The sequence below is a fragment of the Oryzias latipes genome, chromosome 21, assembly GCF_002234675.1.
Source record: "Oryzias latipes chromosome 21, ASM223467v1".
Lineage (NCBI taxonomy): Eukaryota > Metazoa > Chordata > Actinopteri > Beloniformes > Adrianichthyidae > Oryzias > Oryzias latipes.
Window position 1 is genome coordinate 4,568,912 of NC_019879.2, and position 20,660 is coordinate 4,589,571.

The following is a 20,660-nucleotide window of genomic DNA, read 5'->3' on the forward strand; positions in this document are numbered from 1 at the left end:
ATGTTTATGTTTGTACACATGTTGTCAAAAAGTGTTTTGTCCATAACTGAGTTATTTTAAGCCGAATTACAGATGGCAGCAACAGGACACAACAGGAGCAACCTCTACATACACTTGGAGATGACACGCAGTAACCTGATTTAAGATAGATTTGCTGCTTCTAGCTGTTCCAATGGCTGCCACAAAATGAAACAATAAAATAAAAAATGCCAATAACTAAACAGAAGTGACTTTTATAAAAGACACCACTTATTTAAAGAAGGTACTTTAAGAAATTCTATTATGCAATCATATATTTTTACATGCGGCTTAAACTGTAGTAAGTAAAAAATTTACAACCATAAACATTTGTCAACATGAATAATTCATATCAAAGCATATATAACTGAATTTTCTTTAAATGTCGAGAGAAGAAAAATAACCTGGTTAGACAACCTGTGAAACAAATGAGAGCATTTCAGATGGTTCAATAACAGTGTTGGCTCAAAAATACTTTAAGATATTAAAAAGAACAAAATGTGAACGACAAGAGTTATTGATTAAACCCATCTGACTATTGGGTTCCCAAATGTCTTCTTTAGGTAAATCATTCATTTACTTTCCTTCTAACTAGATATGAAAAAAAGAAATGTGAAAAATTGTGCTGCTTCAACCAAATAGGCATTTATTTTTTGGCTAGGCCCCCACAAAAACAGATAAAAATCTAGTTTGATTTGATTTAATTTTATTTATAAATAAAATTGTAAATATAATAATCTAAATATTGTATATATTTTACTCAGAGAACCGGATTTGAAATGAGTGGTAAAATAAACGCCCTATATTTATAAAGTGGTTTTGAACCTTGATTTAAAGCCCCCCGGGCTTTACAGTCACAGCCCCATTCACCCTCTGACGGCAGCTCTGCTGCTTTACACTGGCGCCAACCTCCGCCACCAGGAGCAAAGTGGGATTCGTTGTCTTGGCATTTCAACCCATGGGCTGGCAAGGCGGAAAGCCGACCTGTGATTCTTCGATTAAAGGTCAACCGCTCTACCTCTGCACAACAGCTGCCCGAATTAAGCAAAATAAGGGACATAATATTAGATCAAAACTACCGATAATTCATTTCCTTTCTCAAATAATTAGAGCAACCCCCACACCAGGAGCACACGTTCTAGATTTAGACAGTGCTTTCATCTTTTTACTCTTTCATGTGAGTAAAATCGACAATAGACATTAAACCTTTGTGTTTTTGAACTGATGACTTAATATGCCAACAGAGACTAGGGTCAATATTTTAACCAAGCTTTTAAATTGAATTGAAAATATTTTGAAAAAGCAATTTTCCCTTATTTTAATGATGTGTAATCTGTGAGCAACATCTTTGAGGGAGCAGGGAGAGATTTATGCATTTCTGAAGTATGACTACAGAGGAGAAAAAAAGGCTATTTCAATTCCTTTTGACAAGACTGCTAACACAATAATCTCCTGTCCCCTTTCTAGAGGATTGGTGGGGGGAAAAGCAGCTCTGCTCTGTTTTCCTTTCCTGTATGACATCATCATGCATCCCACTGGTGGAACCCAGTTGGCCAACACTCAGATTGCTCTCATCTGTTCAAAGTGTGCCATTCTGGCCCTGGTGAGGCTCTTCTTTGGCAGAGCTGACAGTTCTCACGCTGTGCTATGCACTTTGGTTTCCTTCTCCCTCTGTTCACCATGAGGTCTCAGCTGGAATTTTGGTTTGGATCCTGTCCATTTGGGACGGTAGAAATATATGCCAAAAAGCACAATACCTTCCAGCAGATCCTGGAACTAGATCTGCGTCCTTTAGTGATAAACCTAGTAGAAATCTGGCCAACTATACATGTATTTTAAAAGATGTGTTTAAAAACACCTGTTGGACAAAAAGGAGTATGATAGCATGGCAGAAAACACTGACAAAAGACGAGCAGCATGAAAGGCCTTTGGCTGTAACAGACAGGTAAACATCTGATCGCTTTAGTGGAATACTTTGAACCAACTGTCTGTTTGGTTTTGAAGCTTGAGACACTTTCTGCACTCTGGAATGAGCATCGGGTGACAAAAATACAATACTTGTCCTCGCTGTTGGTTTCCTGTTGTATGACAGGAAAAGAAGAAGACGGTTCACATTGTTGGTGGGTACACTGGTATGTTGAAAACAAAAAATAATGGTGTGTGAAATGAACAACCAAAGTCAGAACAAATGGGAATACAGCCCATCAAGAAAACTATTCTTCCTCGGGTCTCAAGAGCATCTGTATTCATTATTTCCTTCAAAATATATATTTTTTTAAATTCTCTATCTATTAGAATTTCCACGACCACAACAGGAGATTGGTTTGACTGAAGCACACCGCCAAGGTCAAATGTGGAGAACAGTTTTCCACTAATGGCACTCTAAGTTTGGAGTTTAGCCTATTGTTCCTACCTAAAAGGCTACTGCAGCATAATGCAGGGCCTCTTTGCAGAGAACGTGCTTGCAGGGTTAGACTCAGGGACAACAGGACGCCTCATTGTTCCAGAGAAGAATGTGAAGCCAAGACAAAGGCAGGACATCTAACACCTCTGTTCCCTTATTTCAAATGAAGGCAGCAGTTGCAAGACTTTTTAAATTTATGACTGGTTATGAATCATTCAACGTCGTAATCTGCACACAAATCAATATAATGGGTTATGTGGCTGAATGCTATAAAGTATTCAAACCACTGTTTTCCTGTTTCTCTTTCTTTTTTATAGTATTTTCCACCATTTTTTGGCGCTTAACTCCTACAATTTTTCAGCTATTTTAACAATTCAACTAATAAAATGTTCAGCTCTTTCAGCTTTTTCCAGCTATAACTTTTGGTCCTTTAAAGCTTTGAACTTTTCAAGATATTCCAGGATTTTTGCCTCCATTGAAATCCATGGGGAATCCTTAAAAACCTTTGCTTCTTTTGTGGTGCAGAAGCTCGCTGGTTCGATACCCACCAGCAGTCTCATTTTTCACAAAAATATCGTTTTTGTTGTTGTGTTGTGTTCACTTTATTTATGGTCAACTTTGATAATTTCTTTATTTTTTATCTATTTTATTTTAGCCAATTATTTCCCTTTTAGTTTCATTTTCATTCAGCAACATAGCATTCAACCCAGCATTTTCTTCTGGAAATGCAACTCCTTCTAGTTTTAAAAAGTTGTTGATTTTTTTAAAGCATGTGTGGAAACCTATAAACACCAATCGCTTGTACATTCATACTGCATTTTAGAACAGGCCAATAAACGTCTATGCAAGTCTGAGCTTCAGTTTTTCAGGGTTCACATTTAGTTAATGGAGATAACATAAAGCCCAAAACAAGAAAATGAAACTTGAATGACTTCAAACTTGTTTTGCACAAAAATGCATAGCTTGAATATTTTTATCAATATGGCCCATTTAAAACTTTCAGCCATTCACATAAAGCCTCACCATGGGTAATGTTCCTATAAAAATAAAGTGACAAAAAAAGAAAAATTACAACTGATAAAATACAGCAAATAAAATAAAATTAAAAAGTTCTAGATCTTTATAAAACTAAACTTGTCTTCTTGTTGGTTATGTGTGTAGATATTTTGCAAGTACAGACGGAAACAGTTATGGATACGAGTTGTTAATAAAGGCTATTGGATGCAACAGCTGCTGGCAAAAGCTTTACTTATAGATTTTTACAGGCAAACCCTCTTTTTCTACCCCACTGTGTTGTGTCATTATAAATCAGTCTAACATTTATAGAGTTATTGTCGTGCAATATACTTTGGAACAGTCTTGTGAGATAGTATTGGAGGAGTGACAAAGGTTTTGTCACTGGGGGAAACAGAAGAGTAGCACACAATGCTAACAATCAGGCTCTCGCGCTGCTGTTACTCAGCTGATTCCTGGTTCTGGTTTGCTGTGTACACACTCTGACACAGAGTCAAACCACTCCAATTTTATGGTACAAGAGCAGAATTTGTCTTGAGGATGCTTTTTGTCTTGTCTTTTTTTTAAGAACTTACCCACAATTGACCCAGGCAATGGTCCCTTGGCCTTTAACTGTTTGTGCGACATCAGATAGCAGCTTCAAATGGGAGTCCCCCGATGTTGCTATGGACAGAAAATAATCTAAGATCAGTGTCGTTGCTGAAACTGTTTAACAGTTTAGGACAATCCCAACTCATGAGACAGAGAAGACACTGTCATGTCAAATACAGTGTAGAGGAATTAAGTTACAGTGCAGCTCAATGGTCTGCTGAAAACAAAGGAGATTGGGGACTTTGGGTTGGAGTGGGGATGGAAGAGCCTTCTCTCAAGCCTTTGACGGGAAGGGTTTAGGGGAGTGGCTAGTGTTACTTCAGCTTTTATCTCACAAAAGACTGACTATCCAAAAGATGGATGGATTCTACAGTGAATGCTAAAGCAAACGAACTTTCCAGCAGAGAGAAACAAATCATGAATGTATCCTGAGACAGACTGAGAAACAAGTCTAACAATTAAAAATGCATGGCCTTGATCAGTAAGAAACTACAGTAGCTGTAAACACTTCACTTTTTAGAACGAGACAAGCTGGTACTAACTGCTGCATAACACTGAAAAAACTTCATGATTTTTGTTTTTCCAATAAAGCAGAATAATGACGTGGACTATCTTGACTGAAAAGAAAAATCATAATTCTACTGTGTACACAACGCTTTAATGCTGCATTTTCAATAAAAGTTAGTGTGTTTGACCTGATTCAAAAAATGAAGTCTTTCAATGTTTCACTAAGTCATATTCTAATTAAATATAAGCTCATTGTCATGAAGCCCTTGGATTCGTTTTACATTGCTAAGAAACACGTCCACCATATTGCACCAATTGACACCTGGGATTAACATGCAGTTAAAGTAATTATATCACAAGTGAACAGATAAACTAAGAAAAAACTGTTTAAACATTTAATTAAATCTTATTTAGAAAGTGTAATTAGTTAAAATGAAATCTGTAATATCTATTTCCGTCAAAGCAAACTGTTTAACAACAAATTAATCTAAAAACATCTGCAGGAACCAGAATTGTAGAGAAAATTGTATGACTACAAATCACAGTCATATTTAGAATTTAATTTTTAAATCTTTATCGACAGAAACCTTTTCAAATTGTTCAAGATACAGTTCAATATTTCACTGAACTTAGGTCTGCCTCCTCACTCCACCCACCGCTCGGCTCGTCACCATGGGGGGCAGAGCATTCAGCCACTCTGCCCCCAAGCTCTGGAAATTACTTTCCTCAGGTCTGCGGAACATGAACTCTCCCCCGCAGTTTGCTAAAAATCTGAAAACCCACCTCTTCAGACAAGCATACCCACCCTAATTAATTTTATGATTCTATTGTTTTGTTTGTTTTTAACTAATGTGTCTTTCTTTTAATTGCATTCCTTTTTTTTTCTGTAAGGCAACCTTGGGTGTCTAGAAAGGCGGCATATAGATAAAAATCATTATATTATTGGTTAGCTGTAGCAGACACTCATTACATTTTAGAAACCAAAATTAAAAAATTGAAAACAAGTTTCTATTTTTTCATATTCATTCATTTTATTCCAAACATCTCTTTAGGCTTTCATCATTATTTAAACTCTTTTTGTGAAAGAAAATATCAGATTGCAATGAAGTAGGGAATAGTGTTAGCCAGAGAGTGACCAAAAGTTCAATTTAAAAATACATTAAAAACATTAATATGCAGTTTAGTCTCCAGTTCCAGAAATTCTAAATTTCGAATAAAAATCAAATTTTGACCTGTTTTTTAAGTCATACATTGCAGGATTCATGTCCATGCTGAACACAAATGCTAAAATGTTAAAGACGTCATTTCAAACTGTATTTTTGAATTTAAATACATTTCAATCCAGTTAATATAAGAGTTGAACTTCAAGAAATTAAATAAACAAGTCAAACCATCTGCAAAATTCAACACAATGATTATGTCCGAATCCCTTCCCTACTCGCCATATAGTGCGTTTTTGTAGTGCTGTCCGAATCAACAATTTCTTTTTTTCCCCTCCAAAATCGAGAGCCCTAGAAACGTCCCAGAAGTCTCTGCAAAAACCAGTACGCATCGAGGCATACTAGATTGGCCAATATAGACCACAATGCATCGTGTTTGAACAATTTTTGCTAAGAAAATGTATTTTAATGTATTTTCTTGTAAAATGTCAACGTGCAATTTAGTTACCCAGTTAACCAAACTTTAGACTTTGACCAAACTAAACACATTTTTAACAATTTCCTCCCTTTCTTTTAACTACTACTTACAAAAACAGGAAAAAAAAACAGGAGGATTTTCCTGCACTAAAGCAGCTTTACAGCCATGAGAGTTTAAAAACCTCTACTTTTGGACTGTTTCAGCTCAAAGCTGTCATTAAAGCACAAGCAAATAAACAGGGACACTGCTGCGGTTATGATGGACACTAAAAAAAGCAGAACAGGCAAGTAAGTAAAAAAAAAAAGGTTTCAGACATAGTTAATGAGTCAGAAGCAGAGCAGGACGGTGATGCTGAAGTGAGAAAAAGAATGAAGGAGCTAGAAGAGCTGGGAAGATCAAAACCTGCACGAGAGAATCCTCCGCTCTCTTTGAAGCTGGGTCTTTAGGAACCATCAGCCACTGATCAATCAGAGCTAGAGCTCAATCTATGGAAGCCACAACCAATACATCTAAGCTGGTGTGCCTCATGAATCGTGAAACAAGCAAAAGGCTGTAGAGCTCTGACAGCCTGCTGGTGCTTATGGAGCACAGTAAGGGTCTTCTAGAAGGAGCCATTAGCAAAGGCCTCTCTCTATGAAACTACTGAGTTCATTCCTCTCAGCTTGTCAAGTCAGCAAAAGAAGTCAAACTTCAAAAGCCGCTGGAGCACATGTTTTTGTTTCAGAACAACTGACTGGAAACCAATGAACAAATATATCAGCTGGTTTTTTTAACAACAAAACTTCAAATCTTACCTTTAAATGTTTCCGAGCTGATAACTGACACTGACTAATGTGATTATGGCTTTAAAACATTTATCTTATAACACTGTAAAAAAAAGGGGGCTGGATGCCTCAGTTGGCTGTCTGTAGGACTGATGCATGGAAGAACCAGGGTTCGATTCCCAAGGGGAGCAAGGAATTTCCTCCAAGGACAAGACCCTTTACGCTATGTAGTCATAAGAGGGCCCCAGTCTGGGTCCCCCTGTCCCGGTCCCCAGCCTGGATAAAATACAGGGTTGTGTCATGAAGGGGCATTTTGACAAACCCCTTGGGTGAAACAGTTAAAGCCGGTTTGTTGTGGTGACCCCCGAAGATATATGTCGAAAGGTGAACAAGACAAAACAGTTTAATGTTATCGGGCTGGTTTAGCCCGATTAGTAATGTGAGCATAAAAAGTCATTTGTTTCTGGGTGGCCTGGTCATTTTGTTTAATGAGAGCTAAGGGAAAGTTCCAACCTCACAAAATGTACACAAACGGCAGATTCTTTCAAGCACTAAAGAGCATTTTGAAGCTAAAACCAGCTGCAAGGCCACCAGAAGGTACAAAACGAGTATAAAATTAGACTTTCAGGCAGTCATGCCGGCACTTCAATCATTATTGAGAAAAAATAAATAAATGCATTTCTTCTTTTGACATGATAAAACAGTCACATTTGGTATTTTGCCCCTCATCATTCACCGTGTGACAGCAACCAGGTGCTAAAACACAATGCAACACTAAAATTAGACGCAGGAAATTTCAAGAATTTGTTATTTTATCAACAAAAGTTCAACCTTCTTTCTGTTCAAATGGTTATTATGTGAAAAACATAATAACCACACTAAACTTTGACAAGTTCAATGGGGCTGGGAAATCAAATCAGCATTCCCCAGCCTTAATAAAGATTATTCTAAATATTATGCTGTTTCCCTGCCATCAGTGTTTTTATTCCAGTTATTTGGCCTGCAGGATGCAAGCAAAGGTGTTAAGCAAATTCACATTATGTGGGGGGGGGGGGGGGGGGGGGGGTATGAACATAGTTTTGATGTAAAGACTATTTCTGGCAAGCATGGGACAAGGGCCAAATCATTTCTGTCTCCCTTGTTGCTCATCCTCCCATGTGACTGGCTGGCCAGTCAGGAGGAAAAAAAACAACTTTTATCTTTAATAATTCAATATTTGGACCGCTTTTTAACTGCATCTGAATAGATCTTAGTGTTAGAACTAGTGCTATGTTACAGGTCATCATGCAGGTCACATGTTATTTGTCAAGTCCCAGCAGTACCTGTTTTTGTGTAGAGCACTAGAACGTTGGTTCTGGTCCTGAGGAGCTTCTTGAAGTCTTTGTGGTCACCAACTTTATCTATTAGAGGAGACACCTTTACAGCGTCCAACGCAGACAGCAGCCACACCTGGTAACACATTAACACATTAAACAACCGCAGTAAAAAACAATTGGTTACTTTTTGATTTTCATGAAAGACAGAAGCAAAGACGATCCAAAAATTTGACACATCATGTTCATTCAGCACTTTCTTTCCAGCCTCTTTGTACAATTTCAGCAAAGTCACATCAGTTTCAACAAAAGGTTTGTCTGTGTGAATCTCAGCCAGTGATAATTTAAAAAAATATACACTATTTTTATAATGTTAGTATTTTTTATATTTCTTTAGAGAATATTGAATACACAGTATTCAACCATAAAAACAAAAGTGTACATGTCTTGACTGCTAAACCAAATCGAGTTTCCATCATTTCAATCGTTCCTTCAACAATATTAACTCCAATAGCAAGAAGACTATTGTCAAACGGGTAGTACAACAGACACAGACATGGCAGTGAGCTGTGTACTTTAATCATTAAATAAATTTTTTTTAAAATAAGTTGGGTGTGCTTCTGCCCCAGAGGGCTGTTTCCATGCATTCTAATTTTCTCCATGCCTTCGCCATTCATTAAATAGTCCCTCATTAAGGTGCACAGAGAACTAAATTAGATGCCAGACCTTGTCTGCTCACTCTGCGGATTGAGTCGGATGAGTGGCATCACTCAGAATGAAAACAAGCATCTGTCTGCCTCGTTTGCCTTTTTAATTCCAACAAGACATTCTTTGAGTCAGAACACTTGGAATTTAAGCTGAGGTGTTTCTGTCAATTGTTTTCCACCAGCGAGGAAAACAAAAGAAAAAATAAACTTAAATCAGTAGACATTACTACACTAGATTTGCAAACTGGTGTTTTTTTCCTTCATAGACTGCATTACTCATTGAGAAGCACAAACTAACTTACAATAGTAGAGGTTGAATGACACTTTCTCTTCCCTGAATATTCAAAGTTCTATTGTAGGCAAGAAAGTTATATTAGAAGTTAAAAGCAATTTTTAAGGCTTTAGTCATAATTGTCCTCACAAGTGGACACGAGCTGTCTGCAGGTTAAAAAAAAAGGGAAACCTGCAAGGGTAGGTAGGGGTGAAGTAGGTGAGACGCAGGAGTATCGTACAAAATGTTTTTCAGACACCCCAAAACCTTTGCACTTCACAAGGGACCCGTTATTCCTGTTCAAGTGATACGTCTTCGCTCCTGTGTGCTCCACGCTTGCAGCCCGACTATTAGAAATGAGTAAATTAGGCAATTAGGTATTTTATGTGGGCATCTTATCTATGGGCTCTTACGTATCACCTGCACACCCAGTGCGTTCAGCATTTGCGCCGCGGTCAGTAAGTGGCCAGTACTTTCTTGTATGTTTCATTTTCATGATGCCCCTTAAAGTGGTCGCATGAGCCTTTAAGGTGCAGCCCGTCCTGTCTACGAACCTCCAAAGTGGGCCTAAGGGTTAATCTTTTCAAACCTCAAAGGACATAAAAGTATCAATGGAATTTGGATGGGTTAAACCTTGTGTAAGCAATGTTTTTTAATCCACTAATTTTCCTTAAAAACATTTTTTTACATCAATGCAGTGGGTAGTATTACTATTATAATGGTTTAAGTAAAGCTTAGTTAAAAAACATCAATTTTGACTGGATGTCAGATTTAAACCATGTAGTAGCCAAACAACGCTACCTGTGCTTAATGCAAAAAAAAACACATTTGCAAAAAAAGCTCTTAGAAAGGCATTTTTAATTAAAGACTACATTGCTTTGGCTCGTAATAGGATAAGATAATATCTTTAATGTTAATAATAAAAGCGCAATGTCATCCACTGACACATAAACAATGAAAACAACAACAAAGGTTCACAGCTTCTCCATAAAAACGATAATGTGCTGTGCCAACTTGTGTTTCACTGAAGCACTGATGATTGAAGAAACAGTTATTTTAAGATGAGGATGTTCCAAAGGCAGCTGATTTAGAGTGAAATGAGACAAAAATACCAGCACCAGTTTATCTTTCTGTCTGCTGTTGATTTATAGCAGTCGAAAGTAGTTGATTTGTTGAAGTTTCAAGAAGTCCCATTCCCAGCCATACTGAAGCCCAAAAATCTGCACCCAAACATTCTCACTTTACAGTTGAACTGCCTATTTCTACATAACCAGACGGCATGTTCCCCTCAAACTACTGGTGCTGATCTGCTGTGGTATGAGCAACGTTGGAAATAAGCGGTTATCCTGTTGTCCGAGACAACCAGATTTCACGGAGGACAATCAAAAATGAACCTGATGGTTGTCTGTGTGACAACCTGGTGTTTTATTCAACATTTTGGTATTTTTCGACTATTTTTCAAAGTTTTTGGGAAACCGATGTCCGACTTTTTAAGATAAAACCGAGTGTCCACGTACGATGTCACATGACTTCCGAACGAACCGAGTACGCCAAAGACATCGCAAAATGACAACATTGCACCTGCATGTCTTGTTTAAAAGATCGGGGATTTTAGTCTTTACTGCTACTGCAGCGCACAATGTAAACATGGTATCATTTACACCTGTTTATTTGAAATAGATGTTATATCATATTATAACTTTTCATCATATATAAATATTACTTTATATTTGGAATGCTGTACAAGTCCCAGTCCATACAAGTGTTCTAAATTTTAAAAATACTCATTAGGTTACAGTGTTGGTTAATCTAATCAATTTTCTGATATATTATAGGGTAAGATGAAGTTTTTTTCATTCGACCATAACAGTTGATTTACATGGCAATACTTTGTGTAACCAGATGCTACAATATTTAGTAAAATGTTTGTTTTTAATATTTAAAGAGTTTTTTTAAATGTCCATCATAAGAGGCAGTTGATATTAGATGTATAGAAGAAATAAAGATGTAAGTACTGACATCTGAGTAGTTTTTGTTGCTGTTGAATATTGGTATTGAAGGACAACCAAAGATTACTTCCAGGTTGTCCGGAGGACAACCATTTCCCCCCCGTATTTCTAACGCTGTATGAGCTTACATCCACATCAATGTTTCTAAAGAAAAATGTAATAACTTTTATTCAAACTGGACCTGGGTTTTAGAGGGGTCATTATTAATAAAGTGGATGACCCTATTATAGCTTTACCAGTGACCAGGGTCTGCTGGCTGTTAAGAGAACCCGTTTAAAGACTAAAGGAGACAGAGCCTTTGCCACGGTGGCCCCATCCCTCTGGAACTCTCTTCCTCTCAGCCTCAGATCTGTGGACTCAGTGTTTTCTTTTAAAAAGCAGCTAAAAACATATCTTTTTAAAATAGCTTTTTCTTAATTTCTTTTTAACATGTGTTTTTACTGTGTTTTACTGTTGTTTTATCGTGTTGTACTGTGAAGCACTTTGTGATTTTTATCTGGAAAGGTGCTATACAAATAAAGTTTTATTATTATTTATTATAGCTTTAAAATTCAAGACTTAGATCCTGAAGAGTACAAAAAAAAAAAAACAGACTTAGAGAAATGATGCCTTGGCTGCACATTCCTGCATGCCGACTCTGTTTTAAATAAAGGATTTTTCAATGGTGATGATCAACCAACAACAATCAGCATTGACAAGGTGAAAACAATAATATCGACAAAAACGTACAAACATGCTCTTTGAACAGCTGTTGTAAAAGAGAAATCCTTTCACAAAAGATTAATGAAGGTCCATAAAATTATAAAGACTTTTGTTTTGTTAAAAATACATTGACCAAGAAGGATGGTAAGGACTTAAAGAAGTTCTTCTATGATCACAGCTAGTAAATGAAAATGTCTGTGGATCTGTTCATTAAGTTTAATATTTGCACTTTTTTCTAAATATAGAGTTATTTATTTTTTTATGTTTAAGCAACAATAAATCAAAATGTGACCTACAGTCTTATGCAACATACGCACTGGGAATGTAAAGTAAATGCGCTGAACGCGGGTTCTTGAAGACGTTCTCTGCATCTGGTCTTTACAATGAACTGTCGCTACATGACACTTCAGCATTTGCCTACAGTTGGAAGAGGCTTGGTGCGAAATGTCCAAGCGGCGCAAAATCTTGTGAATCTTGCTCCAGGCTTTCTCTTACACAGCTCTATTCCAAGATGAACGACTTGGTGTGATAGAAGTCCGGCTGGGCACAAACCGCAAGTATTAGTTTTTCTCCTTTACGATTACTTATCAAACGGTTGGAACTTTTGCTTTTTGATAAGGACGATGCCCATACATCAATACCAATACTCTGACCATCACCGGGGACATTCATGCACAGTCACACACCAGTGGAGCCACACTGGAGGCAGGGAGGGTGAAGGGTCTTGCCCAAGGACACAACGACGGTTGGCTGGGGGGAGCGGGGATCGAGCCACTGACCCTTCGTTCATTGAGCGACCTGCACAACCGCCTGAGCCACTGCCGACCTAATTCTGAGACCCTGATTGGTCAAAGCTCAACTGGTTTAACTTTTAACGCACGTTCAATTGCTGCACATTGCTGTACGTAGAGCCCATAAACAGAACTAACAACTGGCATGGTGATGCGTGAATGCAAAGGTTTTGAATGCGAAAGCCCGAAAAGTGACACGTTTCCATAGACTCTTCACTGGAAGCCGTCGCTACAATGCGTGTTTCTGAGCCCGGTGTGAACGTAGCCTTAATGTGACATTTGAGATGCGGTAAAAACATAAATACCCTCTAGAATTCTAAGCACAAATGCAAAGGTGGACATAATTTAAAGCCAAAACGCACCAGTTACGACGCAGCCTCAGCCAACTGCTAGAAGGTGAGAGAAGAACCCCGACAGCAGCTCTCCCACTTTTTCTTCCTTCTGAAAAAAATGCGATAATGCAAGAGGCATCGCAATGTGATGTTCGGGCATGTTCCCAAGACCATCCTTCGCTTTTATCTCCACACTCTTTAGCACAGGTGTCACCAACACGGTGCCCGCGGGCACCCGGTCGCCCGCAAGGACCACATGAGTCGCCCGCGGGCCTGTTCCAAAAATAGCACATCTCATAGAGAGCTGCGTCTAAAAATTAATTTTGTTCTGTTGCTATTATTTTTTTAATCACACTTGTATGTATATAGATTTAAAAAATACTATCTTAAAAATACTTTAAGGTTAACGCGCACAATATTTACCTATGGGCAGTAAAGTAGAGCTTGTGGGATGTGGAGAGTAAGCTAGCGGGCGCTGTATGCACTTTCGTACCCCAAAAACATGGCAGAAAAAAGAAAGAAAACGTATCTCTTTCACAGTGAATGGGAAGAGGAGTTCTTTTTTACGACTGTAAAAGAAACCTGCGTGTGTCTGATTTGCGGGACGACCGTGGCGACAGCAAAACGGCACAATGTGGAGAGACATTTCAATACGTGTCACAAAAGCTACCATGATAAATATCCACCTGCAAGCGCCCTACGGGCAGAAAAAGCCCGTGAGCTAAAGACCGCTCTGGGTAAGCAACAGTCTTTTTTTACGAGGCCGACCAAAAACTCACAAAAAGCATCCGAAGCCTCGTTTAGAGCTACACATTTTCTGATCAAGAAAAAAAAGGCATTTACAGATGGAGAAGTTGTCAAAGAAGCGATGTTATTAATTGCTAACACTGTATTTAAAGACGAGAAAAATGGAAGCGACCTAATCTCCACTCTTTCCGACGTCCAACTGGGGGCATCTACGATGGCAAGACGAGTATCAGCTATGTCCAGTAACTTGGTCGATCAGTTGGAGCAGGATCTGGCGAAGTGCAAGTGGTTTAGCCTCCAGTGCGATGAGTCCGTGGACAGCAGCAGTACAGCGCAGTTATTGGTTTTTATCCGGATGGTGTTTAATGATTTCTCCACAAAAGAAGAACTCCTGACACTACTGCCCTTAAAGACAACTACGAGAGGAGTTGACATTTATAACACGGTGAAGGAGTTTTTCGTGCAGAAAAAGGTGCCATTGGAAAAGCTGGTAGCGGTGACAACAGACGGGGCTCCTGCTATGGTCGGCCGACAGACAGGTTTCATCGCTCACTGTAAACGTGACCCAGACTTCCCCAAATTTCTGCATTACCATTGCATCATTCACCAGCAGGCGTTGTGTGCGAAAGTGATCGGCTTTGGGCACGTGATGACTCCCGTTGTGAAAATCATAAACAACATCCGCTCCAAAGCAAAGCAGCACAGGATTTTCAAGGTACTATTAGAGGAGATGTCAGCAGAATATGGGGACCTACTGCTACACACAGAAATCAGATGGCTCAGCAGAGGACGAGTTTTGCATCGTTTTTTGTCTCTTTTGCGTGAAATCAAAGAGTTCATGCAGTCCAAAGGCGAAGATGTCTCACTGCTAGAGGACACAGAGTGGACACTTGACCTTGCATTTTTGGTGGACATTACTGGGAAACTAAACCTCCTGAACTGCCAGCTGCAAGGCAAAGGTAAGACTGTTGTCGATATGATAAGTGCTTTAAATGCATTTAAAGCCAAAATGAATGCATTCTCTGCAGATTTACAGAGAAAAAAAGTTCTGCACTTTCCCTCTGTGCAGTCAGTGCTGAAAGACAATGCTTCTGCATCTGAGACATTTGAAAAAGTGGCAGAAAAGTACATTGAAGTAATAAACAGACTTGGGCAAGAGTTTGAGAATAGGTTTTGTGACCTTCATCAGCTTGAACCATGTGTGTTCTTCATTTCCAACCCTTTCATGAATGGGGACACAACATGCTTTGCTGAGCAGTTAAGTGCAACGTTCAACTTGGATGCTGGACAGGTGGAGATTGAAATTATAACATTGCAAAATGATCTCCATCTCAAAGCCTACCAGGCTGCACCAAACTTTTGGCGCCTTGTTGACACAGAGAAGTACAGTGGAGTATGCACAGCAGCCATGAAGGTTGCCAGCCTGTTTGGCTCAACCTATCTCTGTGAATCAGCATTTTCTGACATGAACTTCATCAAAAACAAACACAGAACACGCCTCACTGATGCACATCTGAGAGACTCACTCACAGTTGCAGTGTCAAGTTACACACCAGATTACAACACACTGGTGAACAGCATGCAATGCCAGTCTTCCCACTAACCAAGGACGGATACCAGATGTAGTCAGTGACAACATGGTAGTGCCATGGCAAAGTTGAATTAAAATATTGAAGAATTGTGTTCAATTTAAAAGTGTGTTCATGACATTTAAAAGTTATAATTTTGTTAAACATAACACAGACTTGGCCATTAGTTCAAAATGTGAAATAAAAAATGTATTACATATTTAAAAATATGTAAGTTGATTTTGTTTAACATTACATAATTGTTAACTTTTTGAAACATGTTGCAACATAGTTCATGATTTGTTAACAGGGCATGTCAGTGGCTTGTGCAAATGGGATATTTTTTGCTAAAATGTAGTGATGTAAGTGATCATCTGAAAATGTAACAAATACTGTGATTAATAGAGATAAAGTGTTGAATATTGATATCTGTTTCCCACCTTGTTGTCATTTTTGATAATCATTGTTAGAAATCATTAACATGATCAGTGTTTTTACATAGGTGAGTATTACTAATCATTATAAATAATGTATAACTAAAGGCAAACTGAGCAAATTTGTTATTTCAGAAGAGCGTATCAAACTGGTAGCCCTTCGTATGATTCAGTAACCGTGAAGTAGCTCTCAGTTTCAAAAAGGTTGGTGACCCCTGCTTTAGCACATGCTGCAGGTGGAAAGCCTGATTGCTATAAAGTAGATCAATAGTGAAGAGACCACGTAAACCAGCACTATTTGGCACAACAGAGTCATTTTTCACTGTTACACAGATACTGGGCACGCATTAGGAATGCTCAATGAGGAAAAGTGTGGGAGAAAAACTTTTAAACATCACACACTGCTGCACATTATTAGCCTAACAGAAACTAATATTTTTGAAGTTTGTAAGTAGTTTACAAAACAACTGCTTTCCATTCAAATGATTTGGGAGAATTATTTTTTAAATGAAATGATAAAAATGTACTGACCTCATGTGTTAGCCTGGATTTAAAAAAAAATGTTGCCTTGGTAACAGACTGTCATTTTCACAAAAAAATGCTCAAGCCTCAACTTTGATGGCACAAATGTGTGTGTTTGTCATGCTACTTAAAAAAACAAATAATTAAAAATAATGTGAAAAACACGTTTACTCTGCATCACATGCTGAACTTCCTGTGAATCCACACCTTCCATCTGCTGTGACAAATCTGCCCAATAAGTGGTTTGCAGTTCAGGCCCAGTGCCAAACTTACCCAGATTGCATCAGTTTTTGCTTCCAGTCTAAAAGTTAATCCAGGTTTGTGTTGTTGTGCAAACATTGGCATTCAGTACCTATTAGCACTATTTAAGCACTCTCACATAAAGTCCCACTCCGATCATCTTTTGATCCTTTTTAAAAGTGTTCCCAGTGGTTTTTGAATCCCGATGATGCCGTTTTTAACCAAAATCAAACCACCTGTGTGGTTTTCTACGACAGTGTTTTTCAACCAGTGTGCCGCGGGAAATTGCCCTCATTAACTGATATAAAACCATTTCCCATCTCCAGGATATCAGCTCTGTGTTCATTCAAACAGGCCCTGATAAAACACTGAGTATTTAGGAATATGAAAGATCAGTGGCAGTGGCCCCCCTCCTATGGTTGCCGTATGGAGTGGGCCCCCCCTCTTTCGGTTTTATTTGCACCTTAGACATGTAGAGCCCTTGGTAGGGGGGGTGCTTGGACATCACTGCCAGCAAGCAGCGGATGTCCTCCTAGCACCCTACCCGCCAATTTTAACCGCACCTTAGACATTTAGGGCCCCTTGGTGGGGAGGGTGAGGGGACGTCACTGTGAGTAATCAGGAGATGTCCCCTTAGTGCCCTACCCGCCAATTTTAACTGCACCCCCCTTAGTACACACACCCCTCCCCCCTCAATATATACATCCCAACATAAACACACACACATGCACACACACACCCTCTCAAACACACATACACGCACACACATTTTGCAAGGAAGGTGGGACCTGGGTCCATCTGTCCCCTGCCTCTTCCCTGGTGGGGGGTACGGGCCCCTTTGCAACGGCGGCCGTGTCCCCGAGGTGCCGGCTTCCTGGGCCCGGCGGTGCTCTCTCCGCACGGTGGGGGGGTTCACATTACATCTGAGCCGGGGGTGTCTGGTCCCTGGGGGGTGGGTTCTGGTCCTCGCTCCTGAGTGCTGGGCCCCGCCAAATTTCCAACTGTGGCCGAGCCTGGTCGGGCCATATTTACAACACCCCTTGTGGGCCCTCGTTTTTCCCCGGGGTTCCACCCTCCTGGGCGGGGGCGGCGGGCCCCTGCCTCGCTCCTCCCTGGACCAACCGTGGGCCGGGCGGATGGCTGCCTGGAGTGCGGAGCGGGTCTCCCCTGGGGGGTCCTGGCTCGTATCTGGGGTTGGGGCGGGGAGATGCCCGGAACTCCTGGGTGGTGGTGGGGTGCTCGTTTGGGGCTGTGGGCGTCCTTCTCCGGTGGGGCCCTGCGTTGGGTTCTCCCGGCGCGGCGGGGGGGCTGCTCTCCTGGTTGGGCTGGGGCGGCGCTCTCTTTCCCTCCGTGCCTCCCTGGCCTCTGGCTCTGGGGGCCTTGCGGCGGCCCTGCTGGCCCTGGCCTGGGTGGCGGGCTTGGTCGCCCGGGCGGCGGTTGTTCCCTGCCGGTTCCCGTGTGGCGTTGGGGGGATTCCGGCTGCCGCTGCTGCTGCGGTGGGGGTCTTGGGGTGGGGAGGGCTGGGCACTCTCCCTCCTTCTTTTCACGTTCCACCACCCATTTTAGAAGAACATAAACACTCACCTGAGCACTGGTGTTAGCTCACCTTTGCACTAACAGTTTGCATGACTGAAATATTTCACACTAGTTGGTTTTAAGGCATAAGTATGCGTGTGAACACTATCTGTTTTGTGTACATGTCGACAGGTGGACATTTTTGCAGCTAGCAGGTGTGTTTAATACATTTCAGTGCGTGTGTGGACAGGCTCCGCCCCCTTTTTTTTATTTTTTTATTTTTACTACATTTGAACCTTACCATAATGATTAACAAACAGTAAACTTGTTGCTTTATGCTGCTTCATGGTCTTATCCCCCTTCCCCTCCTATTATCACCCCCTACCCCCCCTCTCTCTAACGTCCCTCTCTCTTCTTCCCCTCTTTCCTTTTCCGTCCGGTCCAACACCAAAGATTTTCAGACATGATTGAAATTAATAAAGTTTGGCCTCAATTACAAAAGGGGTTTATTCAGACATACCTTTGGTTTGTCTGAAGATTAATAACCCCTCTTGTTAAAGTAAAATATGTCCAACACAAGAGGCCCTCAGCTCTCATCTGTCTGCCCAGCTGTTGGACAGGACAAGTTAAAAAAAAAAAAAAAGGAATATGAAAGATCATAAAATACTTTTTTCTTTGTGTTTATTTGATTCTATTAAAGACATTTTGATAAGAATGACGGTACCACGATTTAGCCGCAGCTGTATTAGGAAAAGTCCCGCCCCTGCAACTGTCTCCACCAATCATGCACCGGCATTCTTGGAGGCTTAATCATACGTCATCAGTCTGACCAATCAGAAGTGGTTAGAGTCTTCACTTCCTTGTTCCGATTCTGCTCATAAAGTCTCTCAGTTCCAACAAAAATACCAGCTAAAGCTCGTCTTTAGCGGTGTAGCTTTCCACATAATCCGGTATCAGACCGTGGAACAAGTGAACAAAACCATGAAGCTCAGAGACGCCAGTTTTTTTGCGTTTGGCGGCGGTTCGCACTACATCTCCCATGATGCATTGGGTTAAAGTGACAGCGTCTCAGCGCACAATGAGTCGTCTTTGTTAAACGTCTTGAAACCACAACGAACACACATCAAACAGTTTTTAAATCTTCTAACTTAACTTTTATTACATCTTTTAGAAAAAAACAGCTGCAACTTCCAGCTTAAACTGCCACAATTATTACAAAAATGCATGTGAGATTGCAGAGGGGCTGTACATCAATACAGAGTATGAGTTTCTCCTTTTTTTTCTTTTTTTTTTGAATGCTGGTGTGCCGCAGGATTTTTGTCAAGGTTAAAGTGTGCAGTGGCTCAAAAAAGGTTGAAAAACACTGTTCTAGGACATAGTTTCTGCAGAGCAGCAAGAGGTCATTAGAAATTTGGGACTTTTGGAGCACTGTAAGCCCACTCCTGCTTCCCAACTTCCATCTGTTCACACGCTCTCCCGCTAGCTTACATCCCCTCACACCCCCAACCTAACATTAGCGGTGCAACAAAGATAGTGAGAATACTGGTGTTACAATGTTGAGCCAGGTACCAGCTCAGAGGAAGAACACAAAGACGTACAGGGATCTATTTGTCTGCAAGTGGATCCATTGGAATGGAGCGGAGCCATAGACTGTATATAGAGATGAACACACGGCGTGTGACATCACCCATAGAAAATGCCTTACTTCCAGCTCCAGCGAAATGAAGCCAGTTCAGTCGCCATTTTGCGCTGCCATGTTGGAGCCACTTGACAGTGATTGGTCCAAGTCAGTCTGAGTCAACGTTTCTAGGGCAACTATTGTCGCTTGTTCAAAGTCCACACCCCTACCACCGAGAGCTGCTCAAGCGAATCGGACAATCAAACATTCGAGGTGGGGGCCAGCAATTACCACATGCTTTCACTAAGGCATCTGATTGGTCAGTTTGGATTATCAAGAAGATGTTGCATCAGATCAAGACTGGTTATTCTGATAGATGAAATGATTGAGTGATAGCTGATTGTTTCTCATTAGAAGTCTATGGGATATTGGCTTTTTGGAGCCAGCAGGTACTTCCTGTTTGGAATGTGAGGGAGGAGGGGTCACTCTGTCCAGTTCCTCTTTACAGTCTATGAGTGGAGCAGGGAGCTTGTGGCTTGCCATAATAACTTGAACATCACACTTTCCAGCGAACTTTGTTCGTCTGCCCCAGAGTCACAACAATATGAATAAAGAAATACTATGAAATTTTGAGCTTAGTTTTCTTAATATATATCCTCCATCATCAGAAAAATCCAACAAGAACATGTTAAAAACACCAAAAACACAGGGTGGGTCTATGAAAGCATCAAAGGACTTCATCAATTTGAAACTTTATAAGACTAGAAATGCAACCATAAAAAAAAACTAGAGTCCATTCTAGTTGTAGGACACAAAACTTTCAAAATAAATATAGTTTTGACAGTTATTTATTTTTTGGTAGAATGAAACAAAAAAGACAAATAGCCTGCATGAGTATTTTCATAGATATAGTACATGCGTCCTGAATTGTGGACCATTTCACCTCTCATGCCTT

The 20,660-nt window shown here is 40.2% G+C and overlaps 1 protein-coding gene across 1 annotated transcript in view; it reads right to left on the minus strand.

Moving 5' to 3' along the window:
* Nucleotides 1–20,660, minus strand: part of pdia5 (protein disulfide isomerase family A member 5) — a 64,453-nt gene that overhangs the window by 40,259 nt on the left and 3,534 nt on the right. The window contains exons 2-3 of the mRNA XM_004081428.3: nt 8,259–8,385; nt 4,012–4,099 (exon numbers count right to left, since the gene is read on the minus strand). Of these exons, the coding sequence (XP_004081476.1) occupies nt 4,012–4,099; nt 8,259–8,385 (215 nt within the window). The remainder of the gene's footprint in view (nt 1–4,011; nt 4,100–8,258; nt 8,386–20,660) is intronic.